The following is a 13,897-nucleotide window of genomic DNA, read 5'->3' as shown; positions in this document are numbered from 1 at the left end:
TGGTGGGCCACATCTGGCCCCTGAGCTGCATTTTGCCCACCCCTGTGCTAGACACCCTGCATTAAAAGTGCAGCAGGATTTTACCTGAAATTCCACTGCTGCAAACAGTCTCAAACTGGGATTAAATGCCAGCCAGAACTTACTGCACAGGAAAAGAACTCTTTCCTAAAAACCAAGCAGACCAAGACGGGTGACCTTGAGCTCAAGCCAGAATTGGTGTCTGCCTGAGACCCTTTTTCTACAGGGTTGGTTATAATAGTTAGGAACCTCAAATTCCTGGTCTTTAGGCTTAAATGGGCTGGTACCTTCTCTCTCCACCTTTTTCTGCAATGTGGCCTCAAGCTGGTTCCCCCATGAGTATAATGGACTTCTGCAGTGCCAGCTAAAGACGGATTAAAATCTGGAGTTAATAAGAAGCATTAGGCTATTAAAAGGTGGGACTGACTTGCGCGCGTGCACTCTTGCTTCCTCTGCTCCTGGTCTACTGTCATCTAGCTCTCCTGTACCTTTTGGGCTCCTGGCATGCATTGCTGTTGCTAGGACAACAGCAATGCATGCCAGCCTGAGTTGACTGCCATGTTCATAACTGTCTATAGACTTGCAGCTACCCTCAGCTGGTCATCCAGGCAACCTCTTCAGGGTGGTAGGTGTGTGCATGCCCAGGCAGCTTGCTCCTCTGGCTGAACTCCATTCCTTCAAGCCAATATGCTGTTTTTTGAGGGCTTCTTTCATGGAGTCTACTTGGAAGCAGCAGGATCCATGTGGGACCTTGTTCCTCCTTGTTTTAAGGGAACCCTGTGCCCAACATGAGATTGAGCCCAAGGCTAACAAGCAAATTTTGTCTCTGTCCACAGTCCTCCAGTAACAAGCTCTCCAGCTGAGTGGTGGTGTAAGCAATAGTCTGGAAGCCAGTTCCAGGTGTAGGTTATAAGGAAGTGTGGCCAGGTTGATCTTTACTAGCAACTTGAGTGCTGCTTGCTAGAAGATGAGCAAACCAAAAACTTGAAGGCTATAAGCAGATGGAACTGGAGAAAAAGACCCCATAACTAAATCTCTTTCTGGGATCCTAGGGATGTGCAAAACCCATAGTCCCATCCTAAGTACCTGTGAAGTGTATTGAATACCTACCTTCACAACAGTAGCAGCTCACTTGGATTTACTAGTCATTTGAGCTGTATGTATAAAAATGACTATACCCTTCCATATTTGCTGCCTGCCTACCTTTTTTTTTTCCACCCCCCACCTTCTTCCCTTCATGTGCCCCATGACTTGGTTGTCCCTCTCTTCTAGCCCCCATGGCTATAAATTGTGTGTGTCACTAAGCAGGTACAACTCTGGATAGTACTGTAGTACTGGATAGCCTTGGACCACAACAAAAAGCTTCCTTTTTTTGGGCAGTCATGATAACTGTCATCATAGTGATTTGTCTAATCACCCACAGTCCTTCCCTCTTGAAGCTTCCTATTCTGTCAAGAGACTTCTGGCTCCTAATTCCACTAAGCTAGTGAAGTTTTTATTGTGACTAAATTCCTCCAAACTGCATGTTTAAGGGTGTGTGTTGGGGTGGGAAGTAGCCTTCTGAAGGGGAACACTGTACCTATAAACTAAATCTGAATGAGAACCTTGGCGTGCCTTGATTATAGAGCTAAACAATAGATTATAGCTTTGGCCAGGTTAAATGATGTCTTCACCATAGTCCTGAGCAAAAACTGCTCTAAATGTCACACATGTGCAACAAGAACATCACTTGTGTGCATGCTACTAAGTCTGACTCTCCCGGACTTCCAAGGCGAGAACAGACCGTTTTAAACCTGTCTGGCTATTTGTTTTTACTAAATTCCTGTTTGAATGAAAATTGGAACACTTAAATTCTAGCTTAAACATTTGAATCTAGCTTAAACATTTGAATCAAACTATTAACCCAAAACATGACTGAGTTAGCTTTAATCATATAAAGGCTTATAATTGTATAGAGGCTTTTAAAGTAGAAGCGTTCTTTTTTTTTTTCTTCATTAAATGATAATGTCTAAAATGCAACAAACTAGCCTGATTATCTTCTAGGGAAAATGCTTTTTATTTTGGAGTAGCAATAAAAAGGGCTCAGAAAATAAAGAGGCCAGCGTGGCCTTCTCAGCAAAACCACTGCCTCCAGTTAAGAGGAAGGTGCTGCACGAAGCCAGCTTGTAGGTGGGTACCCAGTCAAGGTAAAGCTTGCATGCTGTAAGCAAAACTAACAAATGGTGCTCAAGTCTGCTATGGAAACTAAGCTCTCACTACCCAATATAAAAATACATGTGCTGCTTTACAAGCTTTGCTTGTGCTTTTAGCTTGAGCAAGTTCCTTGCAGCAACTACCAAGGAAGTGCCAGGGGTAGGACAGAATGCATCCTTGAGTTTGAGGCAGAACAAGAGCTGATGGTAATATGGGGTGGTGGACTTAAGGTGTTTGCAATGTTGGTTGGGGATGTGGAGGCTCTTCTGGCAGGCTGTGAGGATGAGCAAAGAGGGGAAAGAGAATATGGATCAGACCCATGGCCTGGCACTTCTGGAAAGCAATTTTGCATGGGGATGGGGGGAGTAAATTGGATACTACATACAGGCAGTAAGAGGGATTTGGGCAACCTCTTCAGAGATTTCATTTGGGAATGATTGAAGGTCTGCCTCGCACAATACAATGTGTGCATATATCTCCTACCAAGATGGGCCTTGCTGTTGGAGCTTCCTTCTGAGTCTTCTACCTATAAAGAGAGAACCCTATCTTTTAGAATGGGTGTCACCTCAGGAAGACTAGGTTCATTGGGTAAAGGGGTGATTTTAATCTCTTATTAGGCCAAGTAAATACTTTAAATACTGTTCTTTGACCCTATGCCTGAAGGGTTTGCGCCTGAAAACTTGCAGTCTGCTGGGGTTCATGTGTTCTCCTGGGTGGAAGAGAAGCCAAGATGCAAAATGCAGTATGAATCCTTGGCTTGAGGAGGCTCACTTCCTCCAAGAGGGATCACTTGGTGGAGGATCTCTACCTAGTGTCTTGCATCCTTGTACAAAAATGGGTGGCATGGGGACAAGGATATTCCCTTAGTTAAGTGGCTATCTTGACTATAGATTGGGAGGGGGGAGCTGTGCCCTGTGGTCAAGTCCTTACTCCATACCTGAACACTTTTGTACTTGCTTTTTGCTGTTCTTGGAACACCTTCATGGCAATCTGGGCCAAGTAAAAGACTGCCTGCGAATGAAGCAGCAGGTTGCTATCTACTAAAGTGTAGCTGGAAAGACCTGCTGTCATAAGTGAGAGGCTCTTTCAGCAACCTTCTGCCAAGAGTGAACAAACTGTCCTCTGCTCTGTTGCTCTTGTCACTTTAAATTGCCAGGGCTCCAACCTAGAAGGGCCTGGCACTTGCAGTAGTCCAGGATGTATAATAAAATAACACCCGTGTTGAAACCTACAGCTGAAGTTCCTTTTGGCATGGTTGTAGAGTAGTCCCTGTTGAAGTGACTTGGATGCCAATGTCTGCATGGGTAGAAGAGTGCTGGCTCTTCCCAGTAGGTTGGGGGGGGGGTGCTGACTTAATGGAAATGTTCCTACTTCTCTCACTGGTCAGAGCAGGTTTCCCCACCAATTGCTGTTAAACAGCTCTACTCAAGTCCCTGTTGTGAGACCTTGAGCAGAAAGCTCCTAATGCTTCCTAGCAGCTCTAATTATTGGGCAGATGCTGGTGTCTGCCTGCACCATAATGAGCCGCCTCTAACTCCGGCTTTTTTTCCTTTTTCAAATCCAGAGAGAGGCTAGAAAGAGGAGTCCAAAGGACCAAGGCCTACCAAATGGATCACCTCAGTACTCTGAAACCAGTCCACTCCTGCAAGATACCAATACACGGAACCAGACGGAGGCTGCCAAAGCTTGAAGTGCCAGCCTTGAAGAGCAGCTCTCATTAGTGCATGTCATTATACTCAGGGATATGAATGAAAAGCAGTTCTTTAAGAAGGAACCTCTCAGATGCATCCAGTTGAACTAGACCTCTTGCCTCCAGTCTTGCATCAAGCACAGAATATGCTCAAAGAGCAGTCGGACACTGCCACAGCAAACCTGCCGGTCTTTTATTCTCCTCTCATGCCTTTGCAGCTGACTTCAAAGGACTACTCCTGGCACAAGGGCCTGCAGGTGCCTTACGGCTGTTTGGCTGCCTGCCTGCTGGGCAGAAACAAAGACAGAACTTCCAGGCAATCTCCTAAAGAGTCCTCCCTTGCAGCTGTGTTCCTGGCTTGCCTGCTTGACAGCAAACAAGGCACTTGAATGCCCAGCCCTAAAGCAGAGGAGGTGCAGCTCTGTCTCTTATAAGCTGGCAAGCCCTGTTTTGTTTTGGTTTTTTTTAAATAAGATGGAGCATCTTCCCCTCTTATCTGCTGCTCAAGGTGTGTGTAGAGGGGCTCATTGCACTAGACTACTTCTGGCTACAGTTTCTAAACTGCTGAGGCGCCAGGGGAAATCAGTTGAGTTGTTGTTACTGGAGAGTTGGCAAATCAAGTCTGTCCCCCCAGTGGAGCAAGTTTATTCTGGAGATCTTCACTGAGGCTGACTTGAGTCAGCACAGTGTCCATGCATCTCTAAAGGGCCACACACTACCAGGTTAAATCTGTGCCATGCTATTAAAGACTGCTGTAACTTTCTTAATGGAGGCTTCAGACTGAAGGCTCATTCTTAATTGTATTATAGCTCTAACAGGGTTGAGTGAGGGATTTTTTTTTCTTTAATCTGGCTGAGCACATGACAGCATTGCAAATCACAAGATTCAGCCCTTGTGACTTACCACTAGAATATTTAAGCTGCTGTTCAGTACAGATGGCTATATTTTTTATTTTATTTATTTTTTTTTTTCCCTTTAAAGAAATCAAGTAACACCTTTTTATAGGAGTCTCTCTTGGCTGTCCTGGATGATGGCTGTGAATGTCAAGCCCAGGTGCTGTCCAGCTTCTCCATGCCAGAGCTCTTCAGCCTCACCTGGGAGTATGGACATGAGCAGAAGACTTGTCTGTAGGGCAGGAAGTGGTGCATGGTTAGAACTTTTTTTCAGGCCTAGATTAGTTGACACTAATCAGCCCCTAGTGGCACTTCTTTTGAAGGCATCCTTGAAAAGTTATGTACAACTTCTGTACCAGATCAAGTGGCAACCTCTCTTAAACCTGTCCCCTTTATTAAAAAAAAAAAAAAATCTCCAGCATTGCCATTATGCTAGTTGGTAGACTAGACAAATGGCTACAAGTTGAGTAAGAAGTCCATGAAGGGAGAATTAAGCATAGTTGGGGAAAAATTTGACTTGTCTCATGGGGAGCTAAAATGACTGTACTTGGTTTAAGTATGTCTGTCTTGTTTTGCACCAGCAGATCAATGGGGGACAGTCTACAGTCCGGGTGAGCATGAATTTATCCCTAACTGCAGGTAACTTGGGTATTGGTCCCAAGATGGTATCTTGTTTAGTCTACCCGAGTGTCTTGTTTGTTAATACTCTTTTTGTATTCTCTTGAATGACTTGCACTATTTTGTAATCTGGTGGTTACCAAATGGCTGGATGCCCAACCAATGGAAAGCACAATAACCCATTTTGGCTTCCTCCATGTCGTGGGTTGCCCCTCTTTTTTGAGGGCTGCTTCCACTACTGAAATGTTTTAGTGGCGCTAATAAATAATAATTCCTTGTGTGCCAGGATGCTGGCTAAAGGCAAGCAAAATACTGAAGTGCAGGCACCAGGTGAACACTTTCTTCAGCCTCCTCCTAAGGGAAGGCACAACTTCAGTAATGGTTAGCTGCTGCATAATGTCTGTACTCTACATCCTAGTGAAATATCTCATCTCATTTCCTTTTTGTACAGACCATACCCTCACCTAGCACTTGTCTAAAGACTCTTTATTCTGTGGTTTCTCCAATTGCACTGAGGAGGTAAAATTTGTTTTGCTGTGTAACTGGTTTAAACTGAAATTAAAAGTCTAGTCTCAAAATGGCATGGCCTTCATTTGGAGTTTTTTGTTCTTTATTTCTTTTAATGTCCTTGGCTTGGCCGTCAAGTTCAAATCTGAACTGTCCTCTTGGGTACTCACTCCATCTAGATGTCCAGTTCCTGCCCCCTACTCCAGCTAGTGCTGGGGATTAGATCTGTTCCTGATCTGAGACCCTAGATGCTCTGGGTCTGTGTAGGTCTGTCTTTTTGAGGGAAGGGGGCACTGAAGGATTTCAACCCCCACTTTGCCTGGGTAATTCTGATGCTACCATCCTGCAGGGGAGTAGGTATTTGCCAATCCTTTACCTCTTATGGCATCTGCCCATTAAACTTAGTGGGAATTGCCCCAGTTCCTGCAACTAAACTGGAAAATGGACTCCTACAACACCCCAGGGCTGCAGGCAAGCATTGGGGGTAGGAGGCATTCCTCCTTTCCCAGTGCACTAACTGTGTAAACACTGCAGAGAAGCAAATCCCACTCTGGCTTGGCAGTGTAACAGAGACTAGTCTTGCAGGTGTTGCCTGTGTCAGTCCCACTAGCCTTAAGGAGGACTCTTTTAATATGTGGATTGATTCTTTCCCAAAGCATGAACTCCTTGCTCTCCTCTTGAGCTATGCACCCTTGTGTAAAAAGGGGTTACAAACTGTCCTGTCCCGTCCGTCCGTCTGTCATCCAGTTCAAGCCAGAGGTTTTCTGAGAATAGTGCCTGTAATTAAAGGCCCTATACTTCCCACACTTTAAACTGAGGAACTACCACCTACCCAACAGCCACATGGCTTATGGGAATGAACTATGGTCTTATGCGTGCATGTGAGCATAAAGAGAGCTTTATGTGGTTTTTTGTTGTTTCAACTTTTTGCATTGAGGGAACTGAACCAACCTCTCGCCTCTCCACTAATGGGGAAAATACTTCAGCTGCAAGGGTGTGAGGGGTCTTACTGAAGAAGTTGGGAAGCACTAGTCTAGTCTCCTCATAGCTGAATATCGGGGGGTGGCCTAGAGCTGCTACCCTCAAAGACCCTTTCTTTTTTTTTTTTGTTCTGCTTCCTGTGATCATTACACTTTCTGAAACTGGGGGTGGGCTGGAGAGAGCAAGCTACCTGCACCAGAAGAACATCTGGTGTTTCTGTCTACTTGAGTGGTGCTTTATATAGACTTCAGAAAAACTACAGGAAATGGTGTGTGCATCTGTCCCCTCATCTACATCTATTATACAAGCTGTAGTTGGAGCCTGTACTAAGCTGGACACTACAGTCTTTGGGGCAAGCAAGCTTGCAACCCATGCCATAGCTGCAGGCATCTCATCTCCCATGCCCCACCTCAGTGAACAGTGGGGTTTGAACCCATGCCTCAATACAGAGACCAGGACTTAATTCTGCAGAGATACCTGAGAACGGACGCAGTGAGGAACAAATGATGAACTCTTGCAGAGACCTGCTGTTCTTTGGGAGAAATGTACTTGCAATGATGGACCATAAACTAACCAGGTGCATCATCTTTATCAAACTACAGCAATTAAATATCATAACATTTGCTACTCAAATCTTGTGATTTTGGGCTGCCTTTTTTTAATGGTGCTTTCTCAAAATGAAAGCAACAAAATTGGTCCTGCTCTGGAGTCAACATTTCTTGTTAATGTCTTGCACCACAAAGCACTTGCTTAAGAGCAGGTTTCTTTTAACATTTTGTTCCTACAGTCTGAGTTTCACATAAGCCAGGAGGCACAAAGCTGGGCTCTGCCCTGGCTGGAGCGCTCCTCTGTGGTGGAGGCATGTGATATTGGAGGGGATGCTGGAGACCTGGTATCTAAAGGCTATCCTGAAAGTAAATGCCCAGTTCCCTGCTGCTCAGCCTTTTTTTGGCTCCAGGCACCCTCCAGCTCTTGGCTTTTTATTGTATTTATTGATTTATTTTTAACTACAAAAAAACAATTTGTGCAATTCTTTGCAAAGAAGGAAGCCTGTAACTTGGTATGCTTTTGATGCTGGTTTCTTCTTTGAAATCTCTGGGCTTGCATCTCGAGTCATGAGTTAATATTGTCCAATTAACACTAATATACCAAAGATAGGACAAACAACTTTTTGCATTTGGGGGAGGGGGGAACTGAACCAAACAACCATTGTTGAAACACCCAACAAAAACCACATAAAGCTTGGTTTTTGCTATCTGTGTATTAGACCAACAAGATTTTTGCCCAAAAAAATCAATTACAAGCTTTTGGGCACAAGCACCCTTGTTCAGACATGGAGAAGATGGTAAAAGTTCTCCAGTGTAAAAGGATTATGGTCCCCTTGATCCTAAAAGGGTTGAGATGCCCTGCTGTAACTTCAACTCAATCCATGTGATCTTTAGGACAGTGAAGCAAGAGTGTGTCACTGTAGACCAGCAATTCTCAAACTTCCCGTTTTTTGGCGGATTACTTGAAAATTGCTGAGGGTCTGGGTGGACCACTTAATAAACTAATAAAAATAAATCGAGTGCAGGGCCAAGTACAGATGTTCTTGATTGTTCTGCACCTTTTTAGCAGACCACCTGAATAGAGCCTGCGGACCAGCGGTGGTCCGCAGGTCCTGGTTTGAGAGCCGCTTGCTCTAGAGATACTTGACCATCGCGGAGCTGCTTTTGGACCAGCAGCAATGATTTAAAAGCAGCCGTGTTCAACTTTCAGCGCACAGGCCAGGTCAGGCCGGTCTCGCCAAACAATACTGCTCTCTGTGAATCCAAGTGGGTTTGTTTTTTGCAGTCTCTCCTTCGGTGTGAGAGGCTTTTGGAGCACACCCTGTAATTAAATAGTGAGAGAAGCTTGAAGGCCTCACTTTGATAACCTTGGTCGAACAGGTAATCTTTCTTGTTTCAGGACAAAGTACCGGGAAGAAGCCTGTGCTCGGAGTTCCTCTGTGCAGTCGCAGGGGGTCACTGTTGGTGCGCGGGAGTGAGGATGGATGCTCTACAGCGCCAGCCCTGGCTTCCCGTCTCCCCTGCCTGGGTGATCTAAGGCCGCCTGCTCTCCGGTCTGCGCGAGTGGTTATAGTCAGCGCTGTAGGCAGATAAAGCTGACTGAGGCAATTGAACCCTATAAAGTTTTAATTTAATCTAGGAATGCTAGGGAAGGGCTGGAAAGTGCAAGCTTGTCATTTTGGCTTTTCTCTCTCACTCCTAGGAGCCAGCTGATCCCTTTACTGTAGGAGGCTTGGAAGGATGCTTCCGGTAGGGTTTTTAACCCTTGCTTGTCCCATCTTGGTGCCTGGCTAATGACCCCTAGGCCTTCCTCAAAGTACCTGAAGGTCCTTACCAGCTATGAGCAGGCCTTCAGGCATGTCTAGGGGTCAGCTGGTTTTATCCCACAGCACAGCACTGGCCACCTGGGTATTCACCACTATTGCTCTGCTGTTTGTACTGCAGCTGCAGGAGCAAACCTCTGTTTTCCAAGCACAGGAAAATCTTGGCTGGCGATGGGCAGCAGAGGGCACATGACACACAGGTGAGCGTTTCTGAAAGGGCAGCAGAGGTCAGTGGCGCACAGACACCCCCCCTCCCCCGCCGCCTATCCCATTACCTTGCATGTGACAGATAACGGGAGCAAGCTGTGCAGAGAGGCTAATTGCCTTCCTCCAGGCTGGGCGGTAGGTCAGTGGCACGGCAGGGAACAAGCCTGGAGACATGTCTTGTTTTAAGGCTGAATTTAATTTCTACCCACTAGCTCTTGGCACGCCCTTATCAGCAAGGTTAAAAAATACTAGGAGGTCTTCTCCGTGCAAGAAGGCCTGAATCCCATGGCCTCTCGGACACCTTGTTGATGAACTAAACACCAAACAAGTTAACTGAGTCACCTCTTGAGCCTTGTTCTCCAGCCTCTGGCTTGCTTTTCTGATCTAATGATCTTCCTCAGCAGTGTGACATGGGGTGGGTGAGAGGGTGCCAGGACAACAGCCTCCAGGGAGCCCATATTTGAGCTTGCATTGAGGCTGCGGCAGCATCTAGGGGGAGGAAGTAAGCACTCATCCCTCTCCCCATGACCTGCCCAGGGCCCCCACATCTTAGGTGAGGCCCCTGATCATCATCCCCCAAGGCGGCCCACACAGGCACCTGTGAGGCTGGCGATATCCCCAAAATTAGCATCTCTTGAGCTACCCAGCAGCGTGGCCAGGGACAAGGGGTAAACCTGCCCCGCTTGGCACAGCGCGCTGGGGCTCCCACTGCGGTCGAGCGTCTGTTCGCTTTGATCACGGTAACGCCCCACGTGTCTTTGTCTCTCCCTCTCTGGATCGCCATGGCCACTTCCCCTTTGTGCCAGGGCTAGATGCCTTGTACCTGATGAATGCTTGTTTCTAGCGAGTGAGAGCTGCCCCTACCTGAGAGCTAGGTTGCTTTTCTGTGCCTAGACCCAAGCAAAGCGCTGCAAATCACACCCTCCGTTGGCGACTCAGGAATGCGTAGCATCTCATGATAGCCCTGGGGACTAGGGGACACACTTATTATTCCTAGGTTATACTGGGGAAACTGAGGCACGGGCAGTTTGCAAACTCAGAGCCGGAAATACACCTGGCCCCCTGTCCCGCTGCTTGAACCCGGGCATCCTGGCCCCCCATCCCCCTGCCTGAAGCGCACTGGCGAGATCTCGGCGTCGCAAGGAAACCTTGCCAAGCAATTAAGCCGCCTGCTCTCCTCCGCTGCCTCCATCCCGCTAGCCTGAGCCTTTGTCACCGGTGCCTGGCTCTGTCGCTCCTTGTTGCTTCACCTCTCGGCCCACGTGGTCCGGAAGCCCCAGCTGGTCGGCAGCTCTGCAATATGGTTATTCATCGGCTCAGAGCACTCTGATTATATTTCCCCCGTGCTTCAGTCACCTTGCTGGCTCCCTGTGAAGTTTCCAATTCATTTAGAAACGCCGCTTGTAACCTCCAAGTCCTCTTGGCCTTGACTCACTCTCCCCTGCCAATTTCCTTTCCCTTTTCTACTCCGCTGCGTACGTTATGTGCCTTGGCCGCCGGACTGGTATGGTCCCCGCTACGGCCAAAGTGCTGCGAGTGCCTGGGCCTCGGTTAGACGTGCCCCCGCCATCCGCAGGGAGGTTACCTCTGTGTCCCCTCCCCGCGCTCTCTTCCAGCCTAAGTTAATGATATTTATATTCGCCCAAGGATTTTTAATTGGCCTAAATGGGCTCGGTAATTACTAGGACAGCCTTGTTTTGCTGCACGCTGATCTAGGAGGCTCCTTTGGAAAGGAGCCGTCTGTCCTTCCTTAGCCCTGGAAATGGGACAAAGCAGCCTCAGGCGTACCTGAAGTTTAAGGGGTCCCGGGCCTGGGCTTTGCTTCAGACTAATTTCTGGGAGCTGCCAAGTGGAAGAAGACTCTGCAATTTGGGGTCCGGTCCTTGCCTGGCCACGGACTTCTTTGCAGAAACCTCTGGCAAGTCGCATCCCCTCCCTCCGCCTCGTTATTCAGAGGTTACACGCGCCTGCCTCCCAAGCGAGGGATGTGAGCGGCCGTTCATTAACCTTCTGTGGTGCTGAGTGCCTTAACAATGTCCGCAAATTAATTTCCTCTAATTGAGACGCATTTTAATCAGCGAAAATAGCCCTGGCTCTGCTCTTAATGCACCAAAGCGGAGCCTTGTTTGCTTTGAACAGCCCAGATCACCCCGAATCATTTTGAACTGAAAGAGGCTGGGGGCCAGAGGAGAAGCTGACCCCAAACCCGGGGCCGCGGGCACTTCCAGAGGGTGCCTGGGAGGAAAGCGAGGGAAAGGGAAAGCGGCAATGCGGGGAATTGGGAGACCCGAAAACCAGCTCTGCATAGTCTCCTGGGTTGTTAGAGCCATTGCCATGGGGTCGTGGTGACACAAAGGGTTACTGCTATCCAGCATAGGGTCGTGGACCAGTATAGCGAGCTCAAAATGTTGTGGGTGGCTCGGGTAGGAGCGGATTCGGGGCCGTGAAGCCCGCTAGATGCTTCTGGGATGATAGGCCTCCTCCGCCTCGCCTTCCTCCTGGGAGGCTGCTCTCGGGGCGTGCTGGTGACTCCGTGCTCTTAAGGAATCAAAACTCATAGCAGAGGTGAGATCTTTTATTAGAGCAACTAGATTTTTGCAAGAAAAAAAATAAAAAATTCATTTTGCAAAAAAAAATTTGTAAAAATCTAGTTGCTTTAATAAAAGATATCACTTCTACCATGAGTTTTGATTTCTTTTGCCTCTAGACCAGTACGGCTACAACCTGGATACCCTCCGTCCTCTTCATACCCTCACTTGAGGGCTCCGTACGGTCAGCAGCGAGCGCAGAGAACACCTACGGGTGAGGCGGGAGATGGGTTTTTGTATTTTTTATGTGTTTGCTCCCCAGTCTGACAAACCTCTCCTAACCCACCTGCAAACCCTCCTCTGCCCCTTTGCTTTCTTCTCTGCGCTTTCGGAAAAAAGGCCCCACTCCCTTTGCTCCACTGTGGTTGCCGAAAAGCCCATGGCTGCTTGCAGCAAGAAGGGCTTTCCCCCAAGCTTGGGTAGCGGTAGCCTGCTCCCCAGTTTCCTCGGCCGTTTCAGCTGAATGTGGCATTCCTCATTTCCCACGTTACGCTGCTGGGCTTTAAACAGCTGCATGCGGAGGAGGCTGCTGCCCAGGTGTGAGCCGAGCGGAGACGCCTTCTGCACAGCAGGTGATCGTTACCTGCTACTTCCCCCCCTCCCGTGCTAGGGACAGTCCAGCTAAAGGCTTCAAACGCACAAGGCCAGGATGCAAGGAAAGCAGCGTGAGCTCTGCTTTGTGGAGTAGCACCTGGGCCAGGGAAGGGAGAGGTAGGGCCGGGTGGCCTCTGGTTTCGAGTCCCCACACACCTGTGCTCTGGGCAGCGTGAGCATCTCCTTCCTCCTGCCCGGCAGTGCCGCCAGGTGCATAAGGGGCGCGTGGTCGAACCCCAGCAGTCCTGCGCGAGTCTTATTTCCTCTCCTGGAGCTGTTGTGATGCGAGTGCGTGCTTTACCCCCCAGGCCCTGGAGGGAGGTGCCGTCGCTCCGGTTCTCAGCACCGAGCTCGTTCCTCCGAGCTCGTCAGGAAACGAGTCCGGCTCCTCCTCATCGCAGGCCCCTGGACCACTCGCGCGGCGCTGAAAAGCTGCGGCCGCGCTGAGCGGTGAGTGTGAAGCCTGGGGGCTGCTGTCTTCGAAGAGCCCCTGCTGCATGGAGGTTAGATACTGATTTCTGTCTGTGTTCAAGGAGCCGCAGAAAATTGTTCCCATCCCATCCCAGGCCACTTGAGGACAAAATTGCTTTGAAGAACGCTTTTTTCCCATGTCTCGCTCAATGTGATTTTTAATTTAATCCCTTCTGCTGAAAGATCCCAGGCTTTGGGAGAGCTCAGAACAGGCTGCTGAGCTGATCTCTCCGTGTCTCGCATGGGGGTGATGGCAGAGGAGGTCATTCGTTTTGACTCTTTTTTTTTTTCAACCCGTGTTACTTAGCACTTGTCCCGTTTAACCATTGTTCGGTGCTGCCGGAGCTGGCAAGTGATGTGCTTGCTGTCTGTCGGATGCCAGCACGGGCCCCTGTAAAGATGCCAAAGGGAGCTAGACATCCAGCTCTGGGATCTGACCATGCAACACGTGTCAGCACCTCTGAAAACTGCAACCTCCGTTGCAGTAGCCCCGGTCCCTTATTGCTGTTGAATATCTCTGGGCTGGGGTGGAAGGCCCCGTGCCATGAAAGGGTCAGGTTGCCCCACAGCAATTCCGATATGGAGAGGATTCTTGGTATGTAGTCACCCAGCCACTATGGAAAGCAAAAACAAGTTGCATCTTCCCCCAAGCACAGTGCAGATGGTTGTAGGAAGTGGGGTTCAAGGAACAAAATTGAATCTGGCCTCTAGGGCTAGGTACAGACCGTGAAAAAGCCCAAGGCTGACTTAATTAGAGGGTACAGAA

At 48.4% G+C, this 13,897-nt stretch overlaps 1 protein-coding gene across 1 annotated transcript in view; it reads left to right on the top strand.

Moving 5' to 3' along the window:
- The window catches only part of SCARB1 (scavenger receptor class B member 1), a 23,468-nt gene extending 18,989 nt beyond the window's left edge, over positions 1 to 4,479 (top strand). The window contains exon 12 of the mRNA XM_019538938.1: positions 3,776 to 4,479. Within this exon, the coding sequence (XP_019394483.1) occupies positions 3,776 to 3,901 (126 nt within the window). The 3' untranslated portion in view covers positions 3,902 to 4,479. The remainder of the gene's footprint in view (positions 1 to 3,775) is intronic.
- The last annotated feature ends 9,418 nt before the right edge of the window (positions 4,480 to 13,897 follow it).

This window comes from Crocodylus porosus, unplaced genomic scaffold (assembly GCF_001723895.1).
Source record: "Crocodylus porosus isolate Cpor-Errol unplaced genomic scaffold, CroPor_comp1, whole genome shotgun sequence".
NCBI classification, from domain to species: Eukaryota; Metazoa; Chordata; order Crocodylia; family Crocodylidae; genus Crocodylus; species Crocodylus porosus.
Note: the sequence above shows the minus strand (reverse complement) of the source record. Positions and strands in the feature narration are given on the sequence as shown.